Source organism: Gopherus evgoodei, chromosome 14 (assembly GCF_007399415.2).
Source record: "Gopherus evgoodei ecotype Sinaloan lineage chromosome 14, rGopEvg1_v1.p, whole genome shotgun sequence".
Lineage (NCBI taxonomy): Eukaryota > Metazoa > Chordata > Testudines > Testudinidae > Gopherus > Gopherus evgoodei.
The window spans coordinates 19458-46735 of NC_044335.1; the positions used below are offsets into that span (position 1 = coordinate 19458).

General features: G+C 42.7%; 1 protein-coding gene across 1 annotated transcript; it reads left to right on the forward strand.

Annotated features, from left to right (window-relative positions):
- The first annotated feature begins 1006 nt into the window (after window positions 1-1006).
- On the forward strand, window positions 1007-27278 carry LOC115634909 (protein-glutamine gamma-glutamyltransferase 6-like). Its single transcript, XM_030532930.1, has 13 exons — window positions 1007-1293; window positions 3474-3647; window positions 3891-4130; window positions 11368-11486; window positions 16074-16202; window positions 16375-16555; window positions 17100-17235; window positions 19541-19644; window positions 19735-19977; window positions 22625-22942; window positions 23910-24073; window positions 25167-25291; window positions 26552-27278. The coding sequence occupies exons 1-13, from the start codon at window positions 1287-1289 to the stop codon at window positions 26703-26705; spliced, it is 2094 nt and encodes a 697-aa protein (XP_030388790.1). The 5' UTR covers window positions 1007-1286; the 3' UTR covers window positions 26706-27278.

Genomic DNA, 27278 nt, shown 5'->3' on the forward strand with positions numbered 1-27278 from the left:
ACAGCCCAGCTCTGACCATTTACAAAAAAAGGAGCAACCTTTGAAATCAAAATGTCAGTGGAGATACAGAATAGTCACAAGAGAGCCATGCTTCCTGATGTGGAGAGTGGGCAATGTTCCTCTTTCTGAATCAAATCCAGAGGGCTACCCTAAATGCTGAAACTTGATTAATTTTTGGAGGATGAAGTAGAAAGTTTCAAACAGTAGTTGAAACTTACAGGACTATTAATTTTTATTGATCTAAAGGATACAGTACTGATAAATAAAGAAAACTGCCCTCAATTTTTGAAGCCTCCTGGTTTCCTCCATATTCAAATTGTTCTGCCTTTTCTGAGTTCTAATCTACATCATCAGGTTGGGGCTCCCACTAAGGGAGATTCTCAACCATGGAGATATTTAAACAAGGAGATTTCTAAAAACAGTTTTGGGAAATCATTTTAATAAGGTCTAACCTAGTCATTTAGTTATGACTTTTGCCAGGAAAATAACTACTGGGTTTTTTTCTGTTTTTTCCTAGGTTTTACTTTTTGAAACTAAAAACCAGACAGCTTTCTTGTTAAGTCTTTAATGAGAGCTAAGAAAAGGCTGTTGGAGCTGACAGGAGCCATTTCCCCACAAAAAATACTTTATTCCTTGTATTTTGAAGGGGTTGCATATTGCAATGATGGGTGCTATCCAAATATGAGACAGAAAATTGGAGTGACAATTTCTAATTATTCCCAGAGCAGATACAACACAGACAGGCCAGCAAATAGGTATAAACTTGCTCTAGGTGAAAATTCAGCATTCTACAAAGAAAGTAGCTTTTTGCAAACAAATATATTGCTGCTGCTGCAGCTAAACAAGCAAAAAAAAGAAGTCACTCTTCAAGCAAGAAGTGACCCTGAGTTCTATATGGCTCATACACTCCCACTCACTATTTCCTCATCCCTAAATGTGATTTATTCATGGATTACCTAGGATTCCCGGTAAGAAGTCCTACTTGTCATAGGTATCTCAGGAAATGTACTTCTTCTGGGTAAACAAGTTTAGCATCTCTTCCCACAGTCACACCCCATGTTAAGCAGGAAAATTGGCATTAAACTGACATAAATTATAGGAACTGGCTAATTATATTTGACAAGTCTACAGGGATCAGTTACAACTGCCAAGCACCTCACCCAACTCTCTTGAATTTCAGATGACAAAAGCAGACTTTGATCTTTATTATTAATGTGGATGAGATTTCCCTGAGGAATTAAGTAGAAGATATATACAGTTCATACAGAGAGAGAGAGAGAGAGAGAATGGCAGGTGAGTTCAATGTGCAATCTGAGTGTTCATCAGCATATTAATCATGTCCTTAAAAGTGTTTTCTTAAGAGGCATTTATTGAAAGTGTCTGTATAGATTACTTATTTCAGAGGGCAGTTTTGCATTGTAATTTACAATTGCACTGCATTGTAATGTTGTTTTGTTATTACTGTCAGTGTATTTGTGATCCTGTAGCTTGTATGTAGAAACTAGGGTTTCAACTTACTGCTGCCATCCACCTTGTGTAGGGTGACCAGATGAGAGACGTGAAATATCGGGTTGCGGAGGGGTGCTGGCGGAGCAAAAAACAAAAACAAAGCAAAAAAAACCAAGAGCCACCGGAGCATAGGAAAAATTGGGGAGAGGTGGGGAGCCTCCTCCATCTGTGCGCCGGAGGGCAAAATATTGGGACAATTCACATCCCGACCAAACATCGGTTGGGGCGCAGAACAAACAAGTAAATATCGAGACTGTCCCAGTAAAATCAGGAAGTCTGGTCACCCTTGTCATAGTATAATTCCCAAATCTGGACCTTAGAGTCCAAAATATGGGTACTAGCATGAATTCCTCTAAGCTTAATTACCAGCTTAGATCCTGTAATGCTGCCACCAATCAGGACTTAGAGTAGAGCGCCTGATAGACTCTGGTCTCCCCCAAAACCTTCCCTGGGGACCCCAAGACCCAAATTCCTTGAGTCTCACAACAAAGGGGAATAAACCATTTCCCTTCCCTCTCCTTTCCTCCTCCCAGCTCTTTTCCACCCTGGGTACACTAGGAGATCACCGTGATTCAACTCCTTGAATCACCACACAGAGAGGAATGATATCTTCCCCCAGAGGCAATCCAGATTCAAGCTCCGTGAATCTAAAACAAAGGGATTCCACCCTTCCCCTCCCTTCTCCTTCCCTGTTAAGTACAGACTCAATTCCCTTGAGCCTCAACAAGGGAAAAAAATCAGACAGGTCTTAAAAGCAAAACTTTTAATAAAAAGAAAGAAAAAGTAAAAGGTCTATCTCTGCAATTTAGATGGTAAAAAATTACAGGGTCTGTCAGCTTATAGAAACTAAAAAGAAGCCTCTCCCCAGCAAATACAATTTAAAATACTTCCAGCAAACTACACAATTGCAAATAAAGGAAAACAAATAAAAAGACTACACTGCCTTTCTACATTTGTACTCACAAAATTGGAGTAGAAGATTAGAGAGCCTGTAGGTACATGTGGTCACTCTCAGAGCCCAGAGAGAACAAAGCCAAACCCAAAAAACACAAACAAAGGCTTCCCTCCACCGAGATTTTAAAGTATCTTGTTTCCTGATTGGTCCTCTGGTCAGGTGTTTGGGTCCCTGTTTGTTAACCCTTTACAGGTAAAAGAGACATTAACCCTTAGCTATCTGTTTATGACAACCCTAACCTTGTGTAATCATTTATACAAGTGCAAAGTGTGTGTAAAATACTAAAAATCTGAATCATAGAATTTTTTACCTACTTTGCACTAGTGTAAATGGCTATTCAAGGTGGAGGGCAATAGTGAATTGGGTCCTAAGAAGAGAACTTCATATTCTAATTAGAGAGATGAAAGAAATCTGTCCAACCCAGTTTTTAAAAATCCTAGGTTTCCCTCAGTAGACTATTCTGCAGCCTGTTAAGTTTTCCCAGCTATTCAGCCTAAATTATGTTCTAAATTCATCCTTTTTATGTAATCTTATTACTCCTTGTTATACCCCACTAACCCTTCCTTCATTTTTAATATTGACGGTCCATTATCCTGTCCGCCTTTTTACCCCAGTTAGACAGATTCCTAGCACTTCAGGGACTAGTGTCCACTCTAATTTCTGCTGCCTTGTCTGATATCCCACCTGCCCATCCTTGTAAAGTGTGATAATGAAATAGCAATACTTTTCTTTTAATGACTTCATTATATGAAATGTGGAAGCTTGTTATATCATGTGAGATGAATGTAACAGAATCCAACACAACAAGCTCTTCAAGCCCTCATTAAGCATTGAGCTTAGGTAAGGTACTAAACAGTCTTCCCTTCAGTTCAACAATTCTCCAGCAGCAAAATCCCTGAACCTGTGACTTCTCCAGCCTCAAGGAGGTCCCTGCTGCCAGTGACTGACTTCTGCCTCTGGGAATTAAATATACTGGCTATTTCTTCAGCTCTTCTCTCTTATTTTACAGATCTCACACCAACACAAATCAGCTGGCATCCTAAAGCCAACACTAGCGCACACCATACTGACAGACATACCTATGCAGATCTGATTGTGAGGAGAGGGCAAGTCTTCATGATGACCCTGTGGTTCAACAGGACACTTCAGACAGGGGACAACTTAGCATTCGTCACAGAAATAGGTAACTCCTACAGATACCCTACTAATCCTCCCTCACAGAGGATTAATCTTTCCCCATTTCAGCATCCCTCTCATCCCACTCAGAGACAAGTTCTTTCCCCTCACTCATTTCACTTTTGTAACAGTGTGTCTCTAATGTGCTCATGGTAAGTCTGAGATTTGTATCAGTGTGGACCTCTGTCTATGACCCACAAACAAATACCCATTCTTAGTAAACACTGCTGTTTGTTGTTCTCTCTGCCAGGGCCAGCCCCTTCTGAGACACATCACACCAAGGCCATCTTTAACCTCTCTGAGGCAGGGGCTAGTGGCTGGACTGCAGTTCAAGGACCCAGTGAGTCCAGCTACATGAATTTCTCAATATCCAGCCCAGCTAATGCAGTCATTGGACGTTACAAACTGAGCCTCCAGATCACCTCTGGCAACAAGGTCTCCTCCAAGTTCCTGGGGCACTTTGTACTGCTCTTTAACCCTTGGTGTTCAGGTAGGAACTGAGATATTTGCTCTTCAAGGTATTAATTAAATTTTATTGCTTTCACAGCATGCACAATGAGCTCATGCCTCAGCCCTGCTCATTTAGAGTTATTGCAGGTAGCAAATTCAGCTAGTCTTAAAATTTTAAAAATTTGTTTTGACTATGAAAAATATCCAACCTCTGCATGGGTGGCAAGTTTAAACTGTACCAGTGAAATATCCAGCTGTGCCAGGTGGCCCCGTAGGACGTTTCTAGGAGATCCAGAATACCTGATTTCCACAGCCAAGAGAATGGTGAAAATCTATTAAAAAAAATGCTTATACCTGCCAAGGCCTGAGTTAGAGGCACTGTGATTTCTTGTAGAAGTTAATACCCTCACATACTCCTAAATCTAAGTAAAAAGCCCAGCACTTCCTACCAAGGTGATGAGACAGCAAATGTGAAAAATCGGGACAGGGGTGGTAGGGGGGGTAATAGGAGCCAATATAAGAAAAAGACCCAAAAATCAGGACTGTCCCTATAAAATTGGGACATCTGGTCACCCTATTTCCTACATCCTTCACAGACGGTGCTGGCCAGGTGAAGGCTGGGCCAGTCAGAATTCCCATATCCCCAGAAGGTATGTGATATGAAGGAGGCCAGGGTCCTGTGCTTCCCCACTTCTTTCACAGTGGATTGGGAAGGGTACAGCTCTGCTTCTCATATTTTGCACTCCTGTAGAAATGAAGACCCCTGAGATCAGGTCTTGGCAAACAAGTGATGATGGAACAGTGACATTTAAGGCTTGAGTTAGGCTCCTAATTTTAAGGGAATTATCTCTAACCAGGCAAGCCATTAACCCCCAGTGTAAAGGAAGAGGAACAAGAGAAATGACTGCAGAATTAGCAACAGCTTCCTCCTCTAATTACAAAGCAGCAGCCATCACATCAATAACTAGGGATCTGAGTCAGAGGCCACCCCAATTAATGAGTCAAGATAAAAAAACCTACTAATTAGCTCAGAATGCCTTGCAAGGCACCATCATAATAATTAATGAATAATACTTAGGACACAGAGGCTGTGTCTACACAGAATTTCCCAGAGAAATGCATAGCTACCTGAAACGCTATCGGCTAGGTAAGCATCTGGGCGGATGGAAATAAATCTGCAGGTACAGAACAACCCATTTGCCTGCAGTGCAGACACTGTGGTGAGCCACTGCTCAAAGTGGGGCACTGGGGCAGCAGTGGTGGTGGCAGGTCGAGTCTCATTGTTGCTGGTTGAAAATGGAAAGATGGTGAGGAAAAAAATGTGGCTCTCCCATTTCCTTTGTCCCAGTTTAAACTCTGAGGTTTGGAAGATCAGCTCCCCAAATCAGGGTATCAGAGGATTCCATCTCAATGGCCAGATAAGGGAGAGAGCCCTAACATGAGGCAGCATGACTATTATCTGGCTACGTAATATTCTACCCTGTTTAACAACAACTCCCTGATGCCAACACAGAGAAGGGCTTCTGCCTGTGGCTGGGTGATATCACTGAAGCAAGTACCACTACTGAGAGGAAGTGGAAAAGGAAGATCCTCAAAATTCAAAACATATTTTGTTTGTTCTTGTTTTAGTCTCTGTAGCTAAAGTGCTGAGATGCCAGGAAGAGAGGCACAATGGAAATGAGTAAATAACAGTCACACTCCAGGCAGGTGCTCACAAAATTCCTGCCCTAAGCACAAGAGTTGTCTCAGCCACTCTATGTGAACAATTTATCCACAGCAAACACAGCCCATTTCAGTTTGTGATGCACAGATCACTCTTTGGCACAGCTTGCAAGGCCTTACACCCACCTTGATGGCATTTGTGTTTATCTACAACATGAGAACTGTTGGACTTCATATCTAACCAATTCCAAAATTACTGAGAATATTCTAGGCATCAGTGAGCAGAATCCTATTGATTCAGGAAAGGAGGGAGATTGGAAAAACTGAAAGGGAGAAAATGGGAGACATGGCATCCCTGTAATCTGTTTATCACAGCTACGGACTCAAGCCCCTCTGTAACTGTCTGTTCATCGAAGAGCTGTTTGATGGCACCCATTAACATCTCCCAGCAGAACAATACCCCTAACTCTGCTCTACCCAGCCTCCCAATAGTGGTGAACATGTGAACATCCTGAATGGTGGGGTGATGAGAAGAATGGGGAAAGGTGGACATATACAGTCCCTAACATAAAGGCTATGTGGGGGAAGAGGTAACAGGGGGACATACTCCCTGGGCAAAAGTGGGGATATGGGCTAAATGTGCACACTCAGAGCCCCTGCTATGCAGGGAGAATGGGGAACAGAGGTGCACACATGCAAGGGAGAAGGGGGATCCTGCTGTAGAAGAGGGCACACTGAAACCCTAGCAAATGGGAGTGGGAGACCATGGTATGGAGAAAGTGGTACACAGAGAGCCCCTGGCTTAGGGTGTAGGGAGAATGGAATGGAAATGGGTGGCATAGAGCCACTGACAGGAGTTGAGGAGTACACACAACCCCACCACCAGAGGGGCTATTGGGGGAGTTGCAGGGAGTCCCTGAAATAGAGGGGTGTAGGATGGTGGCTCACAGGGAGTTTGTGGGAGTAGAATGGAGGAATGCAAGGAGCCTCTAGTATGTGCAATGAACTTTGCTCCAGCAGCTACAAACCCCTTACTATTTACAAAACAATTCTGAATATCAAACTTTTTCCAGCATACTTTGGCCTCTGGGTATTTGATAGGCAGTGTGGGCAACTGGTCCCCAAGGTCAAATAGTACTGTTTTTTACGTGATTGGTTGGTGACAGGTTGGAGGTGGAAGGAGAGGGCACTAGTGCAGAAAGCTGTACAGGGAGCTGTAGAAAGTCTGGAGATTCCTATGGTGCTAACTTTAGAACTCCATATTGGCAACCAGCAGCAGCCACAGTGCAGTGTACAGCACAGGCTGAAATCGGGGGGTGGGAGCATAGCTGCTCCTAAAGATCAGATTTATTTTTTACCTCACTTTTTCACATTAGTCTCTCTTCACCTTCTACCACCCTCACTTCCCTACAAAGACAACAAATACATACCAATGCCAACATTGATGAGGCAAACATGCCTGTTTACATATGTGCATTTATATAAACTATTCCCCAAATATTTGTAAACAGAAAACCATTGTATCAATGCTCACAGAAAAGCAAGCCACAAGGGCTGTAAACAATTCAGAATTTGACTAAGTATTCTGACACAAGAAAAGTTCAGACCATTTGCCCATCCCTAATTGCCCTGTCATTGAGTGCTATTTTAGTGAATGTGAACACATTAACTTATATTTCCTATTAAAAATGTACACAAGCCATCCTGTGGCTCTTGAAGCCTCAGTGGAAGAACTCTCCAAGTGCCATGCCACTGCTGAGGAGCCATGGTAATATGAGAGTAGACAAGCATAATCCCTTTGGCTGAGACTGCGGCATGGCTGAGGTTCTGTCCAAACAGGACTGAGGTGTTGTTGGTTGTCTGAGGAAGCAACTGAAGGATATAATTTCTGCTTCTTCATGAAATGTGTGTCCAATATTAGTTCAAATTTGCAATGTAGGGGTCTGATTAGATTAAGTGTTTCCAGGAGGTCAAGTAGTAGCAAGGCAACAGCCATCAGGCAAGAGCAAGGACTTTTACATTTACATATGGCCAGGAGGTTAAGACTGTTTCTCTGAATGTAGATCTTGCAGCTGTCATCCAGGCCTTTGTCACCTTGAGATTAGACTACCTCAGCACACACTATGGCTATGTCTACACTACAGATCGTATAGTGGCACAGCTGTATGGCTGCAGCTGCCCTGCTGTAAGGTCTCCCATGTAGCCTCTCTATGCCAACAGGAGAGAGCTCTCCTGTCAGCACAATTAAGCCACCCTCAATAAGCAGCGGTACCTGCTTGCCCACCGACATAGTGCTGTCCATACTGGTGCGAATGTCAGTGTAACTTATGTCAGGCAGGGATGTGTGTTTTTCACACCCTGACCAACAAAAGTTTTACTGACAAAAGTGCTAGTATAGACATAGCCTATATGGGTTATACCTTAAGCCCACTTGGAAACTGAGGTCAGTGTAGAAATCAGCAGCTCAGTCATTAAAGCAGAGTATCATGCAATGAAGCACAGTACTCCAGTGCTCTATGATCTGTTCTGGTTGTCTACTGTTTTTGTGGTAGAAGTAAAGGTGGGAAGGAGACTCTGGAAAAATTCCACCACGATTTCAACAGCTTCCACCCCACCATCAACCTCAGCCTGGACCAATCAACATGGGAGGACCACTTCCTAGACACCACGGTGCAAATAAGTGATGGTCACATTAACACCACCCTATACCGAAAACCTACCAACCACTATGCCTACCTTCATGCCTCCAGCTTCCATCCCAGGCACACCACACGATCCATTGTCTACCGCCAAGCACTGAGGTACAACCGCATCTGTTCTAACTCCTCAGACAGAGACCAACACCTACAAAATCTCCACCAACCATTTTCAAAACTACAATACCCGCATGAGGAAATAAGGAAACAGATCAACAGAGCAAGGCATGTACCCAGAAGCCTCCTACTGCAAGACAAACCCCAGAAAGAAACCAACAGGACTCCACTGGCCATCGCATACAGTCCCCAGCTAAAACCCCTCCAACGCATCGTCAGGGATCTACAACCCATCCTGGACAATGATCCCACATTTTCACAGGCCCTGGGTGGCAGGCCAGTCCTCGCCCACAGACAACCTGCCAACCTGAAGCATATTCTCACCAGTAATTGCACATCGCACCATAGTAACTCTAGCTCAGGAACCAATCCATGCAACAAACCTCAATGCCAACTCTGATCTACACCAGCGACACCATCACAGGACCTAACCAGATCAGCCACACCATCACCGGTTCATTCACCTGCATGTCCACCAATGTAATATATGCCATCATATGCCAGCAATGCCCCTCTGCTATGTACATTGGCCAAACTGGACAGTCTCTACGGAAAAGGATAAATGGACACAAATCAGATATTAGGAATGGCAATATACAAAAACCTGTAGGAGAACACTTCAACCTCCCTGGCCACACAATAGCAGATCTTAAGGTGGCCATCCTGCAGCAAAAAAACTTCAGGACCAGACTTCAAAGAGAAATTGCTGAGCTTCAGTTCATCTGCAAATTTGATACCATCAGCTCAGGATTAAACAAAGACTGTGAATGGCTTGCCAACTACAAACCAGTTTCTCCTCCCTTGGTTTTCACACCTCAACTGCTAGAACATGGCCTCATCCTCCCTGATTGAACTAACCTCGTTATCTCTAGCTTGCTTCTTGCTTGCATATATTTACCTGCCCCTGAAAATTTCCACTACATGCATCCAGTGAAGTGGATATTCACCCATGAAAGCTCATGCTCCAAAACGTCTGTTAGTCTATAAGGTGCCACAGGATTCTTTGCTGCTTTTGCAGATCCAGACTAACACAACTACCCCTCTGATACTATACTCACACTGAACTGTCCAGATTCAGGGATACATAACAATGAGATGTACTCTTCCTGCTAACAGATCCACTTACTCAGAAAGATCAAAAAACAACCATGGCTTTGGCTGAAGTTTATCATCAGTGTTGTTGCCAAAGAGGCCTAGAGCTCCCAGAATGCCATACAGGTTACATCAAGGGAATGAAAAAGGTTTACCTGGCTTTGAGCTTATTGAACTAATTTAGAATGTGCCCTCTTGAAAGGAATGGAAATCTCTCTAGGCATGACCTATTTTCATAACCAGGTTTATTGTTGCCTAAAGCAGCTTGCATCCGACAAAGTAGGTATTTACCCGCTCATGCTCCAATACGTCTGTTAGTCTATAAGGTGCCACAGGACTCTTTGCTGCTTTTAGCTTTTAACCACATACTTGCTAGCTGATATAGCACATAGGAAATGTGTTTCTTAGGTAAAATGTGATTGGCTCTGCTATATGAATAGCAAGTTATGAAACTGTACCCAAAACCAAAAGAAAGGAAGAAATAGGTAGACATGATGGTGTGATGAAGTGGGAATGTTCTTAATGTTTTCTCTGAATACTGTGTGGGTGCCTCGGTTTCCTCTGTGCCTTTCTTAAGTATCTAGGTAGTGGGATAAGGGTGTGTGATTGTTGCAGAGCCTTAGAGGGCTAGTGTGATGCTGTCTGTACAGAGGATGGCTGACACCCTGTCTCCTGCAACTGATGGTCTGGGCCCCTCCGCTGCAAAGGTGCCAATTGAAAGTGTTGGAGAACAAAGAGATCAGGTGGCCTCCTGGTCCTGGAAAGAGACAAAGGCCAGAGGAGGGGCTGGAAGGGGTTTCAGTTTGGAGCTGGCTGGGGAAAGAGAGGGAGGCCCAGATTCGGGGATCTGGCCTCCCTGGCCCCAAGATGGATCAGACTTAGGGGTCCATTTTCTGTACCTACAAGCTCTGTTTTGGACTGCATTCCTGTCGTCTAATAAACTTTCTATTTTACTGACTGGCTGAGAGTCATGTCTGACTGTGGAGGTGGGATGCAGGGCCCTTTGGCTTCCCCAGGAACCCAGTGGACTCACTGTGGGAAGCGCATGGTGTGAGAAGGGGATGCTGAATGCTCCGAGGTCAGACCCAGGAAGGTGGAAGCCGTGTGAGCTTCTTGCCCTGGAGACAGTCTGCTCCAAGAGAGGAGGTATACTCCCCCAGAGTCCTGACTGGCTTTGTATGGAGTAGTTCCAGAGCATCCCACTTCTCACTGTATGAAATAGGTAGATATGATGGAGTGAAGTTTTGCATAGTTATGCAAAGAGAAATAATGGAAAATGACTCACAGATGAGTTTTATACTGCCCATAGATTGGAAATGTATGGGGGAGAAGGAGGAGAAACATGAATCTTGCAGGTATACAGGAAATGTTAACCACAGAAATGACATTAACATATGACTGGATAATGTAAACATGTAACCAACTGCAAAGTGTAACGGACAAGTAAAATACTGTAAACAAGCAAGATATAACAATCCAGGATTAAGAGAGAGAAAGTTCGAACATAAGTGAGCTGCAACCTCTCTCTGTGGACTTGGTCAAGTATTAACCCTTTTTGTAGAGAGTGCTGATTAATTTTTGATGTATAATTATTGATTAATAAATTCATTGAGCTTGGTTATGTGACCTCTCAATCAATAAGCTACACTGAACCCTCTTACAATGCCCTCAGTTATAGGTGCAACAGCACCGCTAACTTTGTGCTTTCAGGTGATGATGTCCACATAGCTAACGAAGATGCAAGACAGGAATATGTTCTGGATGAAAATGGAATCATCTTTATCGGAAATGCCAACTATATTGAAGCTAGAGGATGGTATTATGGGCAGGTAAGAATATAAGAATGTCCATACTGGGACAGAACAATGGTCCATCTAGCCCAGCATCCACTCATCTGACAGCAGATGATGTCAGATGGTTCACAGGGAATGAACAGAGCAAAGCAATCTTCAAGCAATCCAATCCCTTTTGTCCAGTCCCAGCAACTGGCAGTCCAAGGCTTACAGATGGCAACAGCATGGGTTTGCATCCCTGACCATTGTGGCTAATAGCCATTGATGGACCTATCTTCCATGAAAATAATTCTTTTTTGAACCGTGTTATACGTTTGGCCTTACGAACATCCCCTGGCAATGAGTTCCACAAGCTGACTGTGTGCTGGGTAATGAAATACTTCCTTTTGTTTGTTTTAGACCTGTTGCCTATTAATTTAATCAGGCGACCGCTAGTTCCTGTGTTATGTTAAGGGGTAAACAAGACTTACTTATTCATGGTCTCCACATCATTCATGATTTTATAGACCTCTATCGTATTGCCTGCCAACCATCATCTCTTTTCCAAGATGAACAGTCCCAGTCTTTTTAATCTCTCCTCATATGGCACCTGTTCCATACCCTCAATCAGGTTTTTTTGCCCCTCTCTGTACCTTTTCCAATTCTAAAACATCTTTTTTGAGATGGGACGACAAGAACTTCATGCAATATTCAAGGTGTGGGCATAACAAATGTATACAGTGGCATTATGATATTTACTATTTTATTATTTATCCTATTCCTAATGGTTCCTAACTCATAGACTCATAGACTCTAGGACTGGAAGGGACCTCGAGAGGTCATCGAGTCCAGTCCCCTGCCCTCATGGCAGAACCAAATACTGTCTAGACCATCCCTAATAGACATTTATCTAACCTACTCTTAAATATCTCCAGAGATGGAGATTCCACAACTTCTCTAGGCAATCTATTCCAGTGTTTAACTCACCTGACAGTTAGGAACTTTTTCCTAATGTCCAACCTAAATCTCCCTTGCTGCAGTTTAAGCCCATTGCTTCTTGTTCTATCATTGGAGGCTAAGGTGAACAAGTTTTCTCCCTCTTCCTGATGACACCCTTTTAGATACCTGAAAACTGCTATCATGTCCCCTCTCAGTCTTCTCTTTTCCAAACTAAACAAACCCAATTCCTTCAGCCTTCCTTCATAGGTCATGTTCTCAAGACCTTTAATCATTCTCGTTGCTCTTCTCTGGACCCTCTCCAGTTTCTCCACATCTTTCTTGAAATGCGGTGCCCAGAACTGGACACAATACTCCAGTTGAGGCCTAACCAGCGCAGAGTAAAGCGGAAGAATGACTTCTCATGTCTTGTTTACAACACACCTGTTAATGCATCCCAGAATCACATTTGCTTTTTTTGCAACAGTATCACACTGTTGACTCATATTAAGTTTGTGGTCCACTATGACCCCTAGATCTCTTTCTGCCATACTCCTTCCTGGACAGCCTCCTCCCATTCTGTATGTGTGAAACTGATTGTTCCTTCCTAAGTGGAGCACTTTGCATTTATCTTTATTGAACTTCATCCTGTTTACCTCAGACCATTTCTCCAATTTGTCCAAATCGTTTTGAATTTTAACCCTGTCCTCCAAAGCAGTTGCAATCCCTCCCAGTTTGGTATCGTCCGCAAACTTAATAAGCGTACTTTCTATGCCAACATCTAAATCGTTGATGAAGATATTGAACAGAGCCGGTCCCAAAACAGACCCCTGTGGAACCCCACTTGTTATACCTTTCCAGCAGGATTGGGAGCCATTAATAACTACTCTCTGAGTACGGTTATCCAGCCAGTTACGCACCCACCTTATAGTAGCCCCATCTAATTTGTACTTTCCTAGTTTGTCTATAAGAATATCATGCGAGACCGTATCAAATGCCTTACTAAAGTCTAGGTATGTCACATCCATCGCTTCTCCCTTATCCACAAGGCTCGTTATCCTATCAAAGAATGCTATCAGATTAGTTTGACACGATTTGTTCTTTACAAATCCATGCTGGCTATTCCCTATCACCTTACCACCTTCCAAGTATTTGCAGATGATTTCTTTAATTATCTGCTCCATTATCTTCCCTGGCACAGAAGTTAAACTAACTGGTCTGTAGTTTCCTGGGTTGTTTTTATTTCCCTTTTTATAGATGGGCACTATATTTGCCCCCTTCCAGTCTTCTGGAATCTCTCCCGTCTCCCATGATTTCCCAAAGATAATAGCTAGAGGCTCAGATACCTCCTCTATTAACTCCTTGAGTATTCTAGGATGCATTTCATCAGGCCCTGGTGACTTGCAGGCATCTAACTTTTCTAAGTGATTTTTTACTTGCTCTTTTTTTATTTTATCTTCTAAACCTACCCTCTTCCCGTAAGCATTCACTATACTAGACATTCCTTCAGACTTCTCAGTGAAGACCGAAACAAAGAAGTCATTAAGCATCTCTGCCATTTCCAAGTCTCCCGTTACTGTTTCCCCCTCCTCACTGAGCAGTGGGCCTACCCTGTCCTTGGTCTTCCTCTTGCTTCTAATGTATTGATAAAAAGTCTTCTTGTTTCCCTTTATTCCCATAGCTAGTTTGAGCTCATTTTGTGCCTTTGCCTTTCTAATCTTGCCTCTGCATTCCTGTGTTATTTGCCTATAAACATTCCTGTGTTATTTGCCTATAAAAATCTAACATTGTTAGATTTTTTGATGGCCACTACACATTGAGTGGATGTTTTCAGAGAACTATACACAATGACTCCAATATCTCTTTCTTGAATGGTAACACCTAATTTAGACCCCACCATTTTGTATTATAGTTGGGATTATGTTTTCCAATATGCATTACTTTGCACTTATCAACATTATAATAATATATGGAGATATACCTATCTCATAGAACTGGAAGGGACCCTGAAAGGTCACAGAGTCCAGCCCCCTGCCTTCGCTAGCAGGACCAAGTACTGATTTTGCTCCAGATCCCTAAGTGGCCCCCTCAAGGAGTGAACTCACAATGCTGGGTTTAGCAGGCCAATACTCAAACCACTGAGTTATCCCTCCCCCTGTCTGCCATTTTGTTGCCCAGTCACCTAGTTTTGAGAGATCCCTTTATAACTTCACATTCTTATTTGGATTTAACTATTTTGAGTAATTTTTTTTATCATCTGCAGGATCCCCCCTGGAGCCTTATTTAAAAATTGGCATCACATTAGCTATCCTTCAGTCATCTGGTACAGAAGCTGATTTAAGTGATAGGAAAGCAGTTTCTCCTCCCTTAGTGTACACACCTCAACTGCTAGAAGAGGGCCTCACCCTCCCTGATTGAACTCACCTTGTTATCTCCAGACTGATTCTTGCCTACATACTTATACCTGCCTCTGGAAATTTCCATTACATGCATCTGAGGAAGTGGGTATTCACCCTCAAAAGCTTACGCTCCAATACATCTGTTAGTCTATAAGGTGCCACGGGACTCTTTGTTGCTTTTTACAGATCCACACTAACACGGCTACCCCTCTGATACTTGATACCACAGTTAGTAGTTCTGCAATTATATCAACTGTAGGAGATGTACTTGGGAACTCAGGTCTTTATCCCACCTTTGATTTCATGTTCTCTTATGCACATTTGTCTCTTTGGTATCTGTATCTGTTTATTTAGGGGAGTCAGGTTATTTGCTTTATTTCCAAGAATATCTTATGCTTCTGATCATGATTTTATGTATCACAATTCTGCTGTTCAGTGCAGCTATAAGGAGGACAAAGGAATCCCAATCCAGTATTAATGAGTGCACTTACATCATGTACAGGCAGAAGTTTTGTCTGAGAGGAAGGTACATAGCTAAGCACCTCAATAGCAAACTGAGGATGGTACTTATACACATATCTTATTAGACACCCATTCTTCACTCATTCACTCAAGAGAGCAGGGTGAAAAAGGGATGGAGTGTAAGTCAGCAGGTGCAAAGGAAGCTGGTGTGGTAGGGAATTAAACCTTGCATTCATTGCAGAGGATTACATCCTGAGTTTAAAACTGAGTAGCCTCAGCCCACACTTTCACTGGAGGACAATAATGTTGCCCTCCCTGCAGTGCACCACATAAGAACTTGCAGGAAGGAACAGGTTCTTCCTAACATTCTATTTCCTTGGGCTTTATCAGTTTGCTTGACTTAGTTTGTAAAGTCTTTGAGGCAAGGACTTTCTCTGTGTTATATGTTTATATAGTGCCAAGCATCAAGGTGCCCTGATGCAGATTAGAGCCCATAGGATACAAATACAAATCTAATCAATACAATAATTTGCCTTGCTTGAATTACCTTTGGAGCAATACAGATCTACTGTACCAGTTCATCCCTGGTGTAACTCCATTGAAACAAACAGTTACCAGGATGAATTTGGCTTATTTTGATTATACAATACTTCTCCAGTCTGGTGTCCATGTGCAAGCCCTCCATTATGTCCCTTCACTCCAGCCAGAGGGCTTTGTGTACCTACAGTCCCAGTACATCTGTGTGTTTGGATTTCTCAGAAAGAGGAAGTTGCTGAGGAGTTTATCTTCAAATTCTGTTTGAAAAATTAACTCTCTCTTTACAAGGCTTTGTCTCTTCTGGTTACAGTTCCAAGATGATATTCTAAATATCTGCCTTACTATGCTGGATCTGAGCCTGTACCGTCGTCAGGACCCAGTTACTGATATGTTCCGCAGAGGAGATCCTAAATATGTGGGGCGAGTGATTAGTTCAATGGTAAGGAATGGGTTATTTGCTCTTGGTTTCAAACACGTCTACCAGCAAAAAGCAGTAGCTGCATAGTGGAACTCAGCAAAGTCCAACAGAACCATCTGTGTCTGAATAATGTGATGGAAGAACTTGACACATGACTCCTCTTTTTGTTAATTCTATGTCTCTCATATTTTAGATCAACGGGAATGATAATGATAACGGGGTGCTGGAGGGAAGCTGGAATGACAATTTTGCTGAGCATGAAAACCCATCCAGATGGAATGGTAGTGTGGTGATCCTCAGGAAGTGGCGTCAAGAGAATTACAAGCCTGTCCAGTACGGCCAGTGCTGGGTTTTTGCAGGCGTGATGTGCACAGGTACATCTTAGAACAGATAATTCTATTGAAATGGAGGTGTCCTGTAACCTCCATCACTTCATGAGCATATGCGTACACTAGAGCTGGAAGGGATAAATTTCAGCTTGGGGAGACATACCCATGCCAACTCTGACCGAGCTAGAGCGTTAAAAATAGAAGTTGAGCCCTGGCAGTGCAAACATCAGGAAGGGGCTAGCCACCCTAAATACAATCCCATCTGATACCCTAGATTCATACTTAGGGTGGATAGTCCCTCACACCACTGCATCTACACTTCCTTTGGCATGCTAGCTTGATCAGAGCTAGCATGGGTATGCCTCCTTGAGCTGCAGTTTGCACCTTCTAGCTCCAGTGTAGACATATCCTACGAAACACAAAATGACTCACTCAGCACTTGGAAACTGTGCTTGAAACACAATGAAAATGCTGATTAGTCGCAGCCAGTGAAACTAGTCAGTCTGGAATGGCTGAGAAACAAGGTGTTTAGCATTTAAACATTTACAATAAGACAGTTGAAGCATTCCTGTATATTTGTGTGTTTCAGTTATGAGATGTTTGGGGATTCCAACTCGTTTGATTTCAAACTTTAATTCTGCCCATGATGCGGATGGAAACCTGAGTATTGATAAATACTATGACAGTGCTGGAAAGAGCCTTAACATCGGCAGAGACTCCTCATGGTAAATATAAAAGCTTCTGTATCTCAGCAACACTTAGGGAGAGGGCATCAGTTACCATAAAAGCAATGCTGCTCTGGTCACTGCACTAGTAAACACAGCACAACAGCAGCACAGACCTGAAGGAAATCAGAGAATCTTCATATAAAAAAAAATATCTTGATAAAAGAGTTTCCAGATTGGAAGGAAACTACACTGAACTATTTTGCTCTTGATTTAATAGTATCTGGTTTTCCTTTGGCAAAGCACTCTTATGACTTGAAAATTAGCAGTAATTTAAGAAGTTTAAGATTTCATGCACCAAATCTCTCACCCACCAATCTCTTAAAAAAAAAAAAATCTTGTTCTTGCCCATGCAGTCACGTTTCTGTTTCTCTCATGCTCTTACCCGATTTACTGCTGTAATGACCTCTCGTCATCACACATTTATGCTTCAGTCTCCTTCACTGGACTCTTGAGTCTCCTCTGGTGAATAGGTGACCAGAGTTTGTTGCCCAAACTTAAAATTAGGCATTCCCCATACGGGAATAAACAACACAAAAACCAGTCCAAAAACAAACAACTATCTTCCAACTCTCCCCAGGTTCAGTAGTTCTGTCCTGTTGCTAAAATACCAGCTCATGTCCAGAATTACCAATAGCTAAGTGTTCAAAAATCATGAGTCCAGGCCCAAAAAGTCATGAGACTAGTTTAAAAATCATGTTGTGTTGCTGGTTTTTGAAAAATACATTTTGGATTCATTTTCAACTGCCTTCTGGTTTCTGAGCCTTTAGACTACTCACTTCATGTTTTCCTACTTTTCTCTACAACTAGTTGGGCTAGATTTTTTTTTTTAATGAAAGTGGAGATTCTTAAGATTCTCACACAACCACATGACTCCATCATGTGGGGCTTTAAGAAAAACACCAGATATCACAAGACTCACAATAAAATGTTAAGAGTTGGCCACATTTCCTGGCTTATTCCTTGCACCAGTAGTCCATTTATTGATGGAGGGCATAACGCAGTAGTCTTTTGCCCTCCCTGGACTTAATCAGTGATCCTTTTGTTCTCACCAGGACTAATTGGTTCCTTACCCTGATAAAACAGGATTGAAGGGGATTGGGTTTTCCTCTTTCCCTCCCTTCTGAAATTCCTCATCCTGAGGCCCCTGAATAAAATTAGAATTGGAAAAGGTACAGAGAAAGGTAACAAAAATTATTATGAGTATTGAACAGTTTCCATGTGAAGAGAGATTAAAAAGATTGAGACTGTTCAGCTTGGAAGAGAGACAACTAAGAGGGGATATGATAGAAGTCTACAAAATCATGAATGATGTGAAGAAAGTGGTATTTATCCCTTCACATAACACAAGAACCATGGGTTACATGATTAAATTAATAGACACCAGGTGTAAATACAAACATAAAAAGTACTTTTTCACACAATGCACAGTCAACCTGGGGACTCATTGCTAAGGGATGTTGCAAAGGCCAAAACTATAACATTGTTCAAAAAATAATTAGATAAGTTCATGGAGGATAGATCCAACAATGGCTGTTAGCCAAGATCGTCAGGGACACAAGCCCATGCTCTGGGTGTCCTAAGCCTGTAACAGGGGGATGGATCACTCTATAATCGCCTGTTCTGTTCATTCCTTCTGAAGTACCTGGCACTGGCCCCTGCCAGAAGACATGACAGTGAGCGAGATGACCCAATATGGCCATTATTATATTCTATGTTTTTAACTGAGTTGCCAAGTTCCTACCAGTGCTATATTGCCTTCAGCCTTTCCTTTTTGCTCTCACACCTTACAGGGTCCTTTTTGTGACCTGTCTCTCACAGAGAACCTCTTCCCCAGGTTTCACCTTCTAGTTCCGCAGGTGCCTCCTTCTCTCTGCAAGTTTCTCTTTCAGCCCCTACTGGGCCAAGGTTTACCCAGCTTCCTTAATTGAGAGCCACCCTCCAGGTCATGTTTCCACCTGGAGACTCCCTAACTGAATTATGGATGCTTTCTTACATAGTCCTAGTAGTCACATGACTCGTCTGGGTCACTGTCCCTCCCAGGATGCTTTTTCTTAAAGGCTGAACCCCAGTAATACCCAGATAGTGTCATTTTCCCTTAGGGACGCCATCATGTTCCGTTACAATCCCAAGAGACTCAATGTTACATCACAGCAACACCTTAAAAGCATCATACTCCATTCTTGTGCCCAGAATGGTAATATGTAGGTCCTCCGAAGGATCTCTTCATAGTCCCATCATTAGACTGATTGGCTGGATTTCTGCCCTTCTTTTGAACCACACTTCTGTTCATTTTCACCTTCAGGGATTATCATGTCTGGAACGAAGCTTGGTTCAGTCGAAGAGACTTGGGAACACCATACAGTGGATGGCAGGTTCTAGATTCAACTCCGCAAGAGCAAAGCAAAGGTAACAGATAAAGTTCCGCTTATGAAATTATGTCCCTTTGCTGAGACTCAAAGTGCCTAATAAGGTTGCTGATTTTTCTTCATGCCCTAGGGATATTTCAGTGCGGTCCTGCTTCCGTCAGAGCCATCAAAGAAGGTGATGTAGACTTGGACTATGACACCCTATTTGTGTTTACGGAGGTGAATGCTGACTGTAACCAATGGATAGTCTACAAAGATGGAACCAGGAAAAAAGTGTATTGTGACACGGAGAGAATTGGCAAGGCCATCAGCACCAAAGCTGTGGGCAGCAATTCCCGTGTGGATGTCACTAACAATTATAAATATCCAGAAGGTAAAGGAAAACTATCACAGTTAATTTCCCCTTGGGGTTCTTGGCACTGGACAGTTAGGACTGGTTGCATATTTTGGTTTAATCACTTCTCTGCTTCATTTGGAACAATATTCCTGGCAATATTGTTTTCAATCTTGCTTCATAAAACAATGGGTACCACATTCATGGTGTTGTGTGCTGGATAGAATCTTTAGCAGGAAGTGCACTGACTAATATTCTGCAATAAATTGTTTCATAGAGTTCACAGATACTTTTTGCCACCCAAAGCAAACCAGCAATTAAAATTTCCTGAAAACTGAAGTAAAAAAAAACGATTGTAGAAGACATCGCTAATATCATTGAAACTGAGTTCCATATACACCACCAGCTACATAAGAAATCTCTAGACTTCTCTGTGCCACCAAGGCACTGACTATGCCCAGGTTCCATCCATGCCATTCGCTATGACATGAACTGGATCCTTGCAGGCAGCCACATGCACTAGCTACATCCTGAAATTCTGAGGGTTCCAGAAGAACATCATTCTGCTTGTTTCCATTGGTCTTAATTCTGCTTTACAACTGGGACAATTCCATGGTTTAACTTTGAATGAGCAAAGTTGAACACGCTAACAACTGTGACATGAGGAGATTCAGATGGGTAAATACACACTCATTTCAGTTCCTCAGTCACCCTTCTACCCTATAACTTCACCAGATCCTCCCCACTAGCCCCTTTTCTCCCTTTTCTCATAAGAAAGATGTCATCACCACTCCCCGACACCACACCCTTCCTCGGAGTGAATCATCCCTCTTTCTCCTTGCCTGCCTACCTGTAGCCATGGGCTCATTTCCCCCTCTGACTCCCAGACACTCCTGTGCACATTCACACTTGGCTGCCCTGTCTCCACCTTGCATTTCTGGCCTTATAGATGGATGGAGAAGTAGTAATGGGCGTCAAGTTGCATTTATTCATATTTTAACATCCTCAGTCCCCCACAAAACACTATCTTCTAATTATGGCCTGTGTAGACACCCGTTTCTATCACTTATACCCTAATCCTCCCTCCAAATGTTTGTTACATCCACTTGTTTCACCTTGTCTTAAATACAACTGTTAAGTGATTCAGGTCAGGGACTGTCTTAACAATGTGTTTCTACAGCACAGTGGGGCCCTGATACTGATTGAGGCCTCTGGGGGCTACTACAGTACACATAACAAACAATAATAGCACACAGACAGGACACCAGCATGGATTTCCCTCTGTGGAGAGATGGAATCAAACCTACTCTCGACAAGAGTCTGAGCCTTTCTGTGCTCCATGCTGCTGTGAACCTCCTTGACTTCCAGCAGCAACCAGGACCGGCTCTACAGTTTTTGCCGCTCCAAGCAGCATGCGGAATTGCCGCCGCAGACGGCGGGGGCAGTCCGTGTGCCCTTAGGGCAGCAGGCATGTTTCCGCAGCCATGGCAAGTCGGCAGCAGCTGCTATGTTTAGCTGAAGCCACAGCGGACAGCTAAACATAGAAGCTGCCACCAAATTGCCGCCACTGCGGAAACATGCCTGCTGCCCTAAGGGCACACGGACTGCCCTACCCCCACCCGTGGCGGCAATTTGGCGCGCTGCTTGGGGGCAAAACAACAGAGACTGTCGCCCCTTGCAATTTGCCGCCCCAAGCACCAGCTTGGAATGCTGGTGCCTGGAGCCGTCCCTGGCAGCAACAACCCCTCTCAGAATAACAAATCCACAGAAAACAGTCAAGCATTTTCATCCAAGGAACTACTCAGATTTTTAAGGATTAAAACTGTATTAAACTAAATGGAAACAGGTTTAAAATCTGAGCATGTGTCATCCCCCACATACCTTGTATCACAAATTTTGTCATTTGTCTACATGATAGCTCTGGAATACTGCAATAAGAAGTTTATTTGTCACAAAATACAGTTTCATTTATTCATGGCATGAAATGCTCATAGGATGAACATTCAGACTGGCAAGAAATGCTGTGCTAAGCTAAGCAGGAGCAACTTTTTTCTGCTAACTGGCTAGCTTCCTGGCTTTTGTGGTTTTAAATCATGCTGATGCTATGACATCAGTGATTTACAGACACATTTTCTGAAATGGCCACTGATACTGGGTGCTTTAGTGTCTGGATATCTGACTTCGAACACCTGGAATCTGATTTTTCACAAGTGCTGAGCACTTAAAGCATGAACTGAAGTTAATGGAAGCTGGAGATGCTCAGATGAAAGTGTCCTGAGTTGAGCACCTAAAATCAGTGGCCACTTCTGGAAATTTGCTCAGGATGTTTTTAATGCTACTATAAATAGTGTAGAAGTTAGTTATCAGAAGGGCCTGCAGAGTTATAGAACAAAGTCCTGTTGCATACTGTGGTGAAAGACAGGAGACAATAGGAGCCCTATGAGCCAGCAGTTAGCAGGAAGACAATGTGTTTCATTTTAGTGACTGTTATCATTTCACTGTTTCACAAATACTTAGATGTGCAAATCCCAGATCCAGGGAGCTACTATACAAGTGGGATCTGCAGGTACCTCAGGTTGGTAGGTAGTGCAGAGCTGGTATACTGGACTCTCTTTATAACCTTAACCTAGGGACTGTGTAATGGAGACATGGTTATGAAATTTACTGATGTTTCCCCTTCACCCAGGCTCTCACAAGGAAAGAGAGGTGTATAAAAAGGCCTGTGCCAAGGCACGTGGATCAAATCTCACAGAAAGGCTCTCAGAAGTTCCTAACGAGGGATCATCAGAAACAGTTAGAAAACCTGAAGTCTCTGGGGTATTCAAGCTAGTTGAACCCCCTGTGTTTGGCAAAGATATCAACCTAATCTTAATTCTCACCAACTTATCCTCTGAATATAAACCTGTAAAGGTGAACCTGAGTGCATCAACCATCCTGTACACAAGGAGAGCGGTGGCAGAGATCTTGCAGGCAGCCACATCTGTTGATCTTGGTTCTAAAGAAGGTAACTTTTCATATGATTGGACAGTGAGCAAAACCATGTTCTTAAACTGAGAAAATAACTATTCACAGTCAGATGGACAGGAGGATGATACACCAAATGCATATCTATGTCAGCCTTGCAATTCTTGCAAAATTGCTCAGGAACAAAATCTGGTTGTCCATCCTTTACTAGCATGACAGTTATAGTATTAAAAAAATTATGATATCCACAAAATAATTTCTCTCTGTGGTGGGCTAATGGGTAAGAGTGTTGTAAGACTAGGTGATGCTCGCTCGCTCTCTCTCTCTCAGTCAACAGGGATCACTGAAGAGAATTTAACACAGGAGGGTATACATGCAGTAAAAACAAATTAAGATACAGTAAAAGTTTCAGCAAAGCTCCATGTCTCCTTAAGGTTAGGGTTAATAAAACAAGTGCAAGATACATAGAACTTCTTCGCCCCAGAGGGCTGCAGAGGTAGAAGCTATTATTTTTCCATACATAGCAGAAAAACTGTAAGGAATGAGACAATGAGGAAGGGGATTGGGCTACTCTACAAGGGACCTTATGATAATTGGACCAATCTTTCATCTAGTCAGCAGAGGTAAAAATCTAGAAAAGGATACATGGAGGGATAGACCAAATGTCTTACCCAGCCAGTTGTCAGTAATATAAGGACAGGTATACAATTAAATGCAGAGGGCCAAATTCTACTTTCAGTTTCACCAGTGTACTCTGTATTGAAGAGAGTAGGGTTAGACTGAGGAAGCAAAATAAAATTTGTACCAGATAACAGAACTGTCTGCAGCAGCCAGCAAGGAGTGATGCAGAGCAAGGGCTTGCAGGCAAGAGATTCACATGGAACCAAACATCCTCTGTCTGTGCCATCTTGTAAACACATACTACAGAGAAGACTAAAAACAAAGTCACCCAGGGCATCTGTGAAATTACTGGAGTCTGATACTTTCCAAATATGTTTGCATTTCAGAGAAACAGATTCAGTTAAAGATCTCTTATGCCCAGTATGAAAAGTCCCTGACTGATGATAAAAAGATCTTAGTGACTGCCTTGTGTGAAGTCATGCATACACTGGAGGGAAAGATGTTGGTGGTGAAGACCATCACTTTAGAGACTCCAACCATCTTCATCAAGGTAAAGAGCTGTCTCCCTGCTGCCCATAATGGAAAGCAAATGGAAGAGTTCTCACAGAGTCTTGTGGCTGGAGCTCAGCCCAGAAGATGGGCTGTTTGCCAGAAGCTGGGAACAGGTGACAGGGGATGGATTGCTTGATAATTACTTGTTCTGTTCATTCCCTCTGGGGCACCTGGCATTGGCCATGGTCAGACGACAGGATACTGGGCTAGATGGACCTTTGGTCTGACCCAGTATGACTATTCTTATGTTCTAATGGGAATTCTAGGATCAAGCGTGAAAATCCAGACCAAGTTTTCCAAAAGTGGCTACTGAGTTGTTGTTGCCCAGCTTGAGAAAACCGTAGGATGTCAAGCTGGGAATGAAAAAATCAGAAGCCACTTTTGAAACTTTGCCCTGGCTCTCTGTGTTTATTTACCACTTGTGTTTTCTCTTCTGTAGTACAAATGTATTCAGGCACATTCCCTACCAAGTCACCTTACAAGTCAAGTGCCATCAGATCATTTGTTTTGGATTAGTTATAAATTTTCCATTCTTACTTTAATTATTGTAGTTTTCTGGCTGCTCTCAAATGACATTGCCCTGTCCTGAAATAGACTTGGAGCCTGAATTCACAGTAACATGAAGATTGATTTATACTGTTTGCATCTTTAATCACTGTCAAGAGCGTGTTCAGTGCTCATTGTACCACAGAAAATCAGGCAGGAAACTAAAGGACAAACCGATTTTAAAAGACATGTCTGAGTAAATCTGAGCGTGAAATCTTTTAAAATATATACATTTCCCTGCCTCTGCTCAACTGCACAGCTAATACAGCCCAGCTTCAGCACCAGGAAAAGGTAGGAAAGGGGAGATGCACATCAACCAGAAGCTAAATTCCATAGTTCTACCTATAGCCCATCTATCCCCTGAAGGAGAAATATGCTCTGCCCACATCAGCATTATGTCTGGCACTCCATTCCTGGGAGAGTGTCTGACACCTCCTGAAAAGGTTAACACCTTTGGCTGTTCACAAGTAAATGTCCTGCAAGGGGCGGGAGGAGAGAGCATAACAACTGTGAATCACCAGAAAAGTTTGTCCCCCTCCATTTAGATTCCTACACAGGTTGTGGTGAACAAGCCTGCTACTGTAGAGATCTCGTATGCCAATCCTCTCCCGGAGCCAGTGAAGGACTGTGTGGTGCTGGTGAAACTGATGAATCAAGAAGTCAAAATAGAGTAAGTAAAAGGGGAGTCATCTGTCCATCACTTTTGATAAAAGACTGACAGAGTCCTGACCTTGGTTTCTTGGTGAGCAAGACTTAGAACACTTACATTCCATCTTCAACATGCATTTTAAACTAAGTATGAAACTGCAAGTCTTAGGAAATACATATGAAGAACAATGCCCAGATCTGCTGGGTGTGTTCTTCTCAGTGTGCCATCAGGTCTTGAACATGTGACTTAAAACTTTTGGAGATTTCTCATTTTCAGGTGAAATTTATTTGTTATTCTTGACTTTTTGTGTAAAAAAATTGAAGACAAAGTGTGGTGGAACAGGTGGGTGAGTCTTCAGTGCAGCATCTAGAGCAGGGCTTTGTATTTCTGCTTTTAAATATGTGGGAGCTACTCAGATAGTACAGTGATGAGTCCAAGATACAGTAGATAGATAAAAGCTTGCCATAGCTTTCTTCCTCCCAGCATAAGCAAGCAGGGTTGCTTTGACTTCCCTTAAAACAAATAAATACTGATGAATGGGAACCTGGGAAAAAATTGTGCCTTTGCAAAGCATGTGAGCAGAATGCCTCATTAATTATTGTTTTGCTGGGCATTGTCTTTTTGAGTTCTTCAGTGAGGAATCCACAATGTTCAATATTCCATACGGAGACTAACAGCATGTTTTACCATGAGCTGGTCTGGCTAATACTTCCTGTGGGAACTATAAAAGTCCCCTTAGTATCCACAGGACTCTGCAAAATGAAATTCCACAGAGGGTCCCTGGAAGCTTTTGCCTCTGAATTACCAGCCCAGTTCAGAGGAAAGAAAAAAAACAAACGCCTCCACACGTCTGCCCCTACGCGATAATGATGGGGTGTCAGTAACACAGGTGCCTGACAACCCGGGGGGAGGCTCTTTACAATATGAGTTTTTGCCCATTTTGAGGCCCAAAATCAACAATCTCAAAACTAGACAGTTGACAGCTCTGTATTGCATCTAGATATGGAGATGTGCAGTAGCACTGTCCGCCCTCTCATCTCTTTCCCTTTATAAATCTAGCATTTCTTATTGCTTCCTGATTCACACAGGTGCCTTGAGTCCCAACAATTCCCAGGAAACAGGGCTGCCCCTCAGATACTTCAGATCGTCTCTTTGGTGTGACAGTTATAGGTGGCGTTGCTTTTCCTTTCCAATTCAGCTTGTTCATTGAGTCTCGCTGGGATACATAATAGGAGAATTTCCTATCTAAGCCTGAACTCATTGATTTTTTCTTTGTTTTAGTGTGGCAGCACTGGCACCCAGGGAGCGATCACAGATTTACTTTGAATTCACACCCCACAGAAGCGGTGTGATGCTGCTGCAGGTGGACTTCTCTTGTGACAAGTTTGCCTATGTTAAGGGCTTTGAGACCATCGATGTGGCCCTCGGTCAGTGATTCAGTTGCGATAGTTGTAATGTCTCTGATCACTGAGCCAATCCCCTATTTCTGAACTAGAATTAAAAAGCATTTTTCCCTGCACAATGATAGTTATGACTGTAAATTAGTACATTTTCATTCTGAATGTCCTTCTGAAGCGCAATGCAGGAAAATAGATCATCTCTCTGCATTACAACAACAGGATGACTTCTCTTACTTCCACAATATTTCCGTGTCTAATCTCAAATATCTGTATTTGTGTTTCTTTTTCACCTCTCTACTCTGCAACTCTTGTCCTAGAACAAATGCAACAACATAAAGTTCAGCCTGTAGGATACTCTCCTGCCTCAGGTGAATTGAGAGTGACAGAGTTAAACAATGAGACTATTACAATATTCCTAAGGGGATATGGGTTGTATTTGCTTCAGTGTTTTACTCACTTTATACATTGACTCTTGGCGTAAAGATTGGTCAGAACATTGGCTTTTCTCATAAGTGTTTAATTACAGTTATGGTCTAGTTGTTACCTAATCCCAGTTTGTTAGCAATTAATAAAACTTTCAAAGAATGGTTTCAATTAAGTATACTTTC

Coding starts and splice junctions, on each gene's coding strand:
- LOC115634909 (XM_030532930.1), top strand. Junction 19,645..19,734: donor TCCGCAAGAGCAAAGCAAAG/GTAACAGATAAA, acceptor TTCATGCCCTAG/GGATATTTCAGTGCGGTCCT. Junction 25,292..26,551: donor AATCAAGAAGTCAAAATAGA/GTAAGTAAAAGG, acceptor TCTTTGTTTTAG/TGTGGCAGCACTGGCACCCA.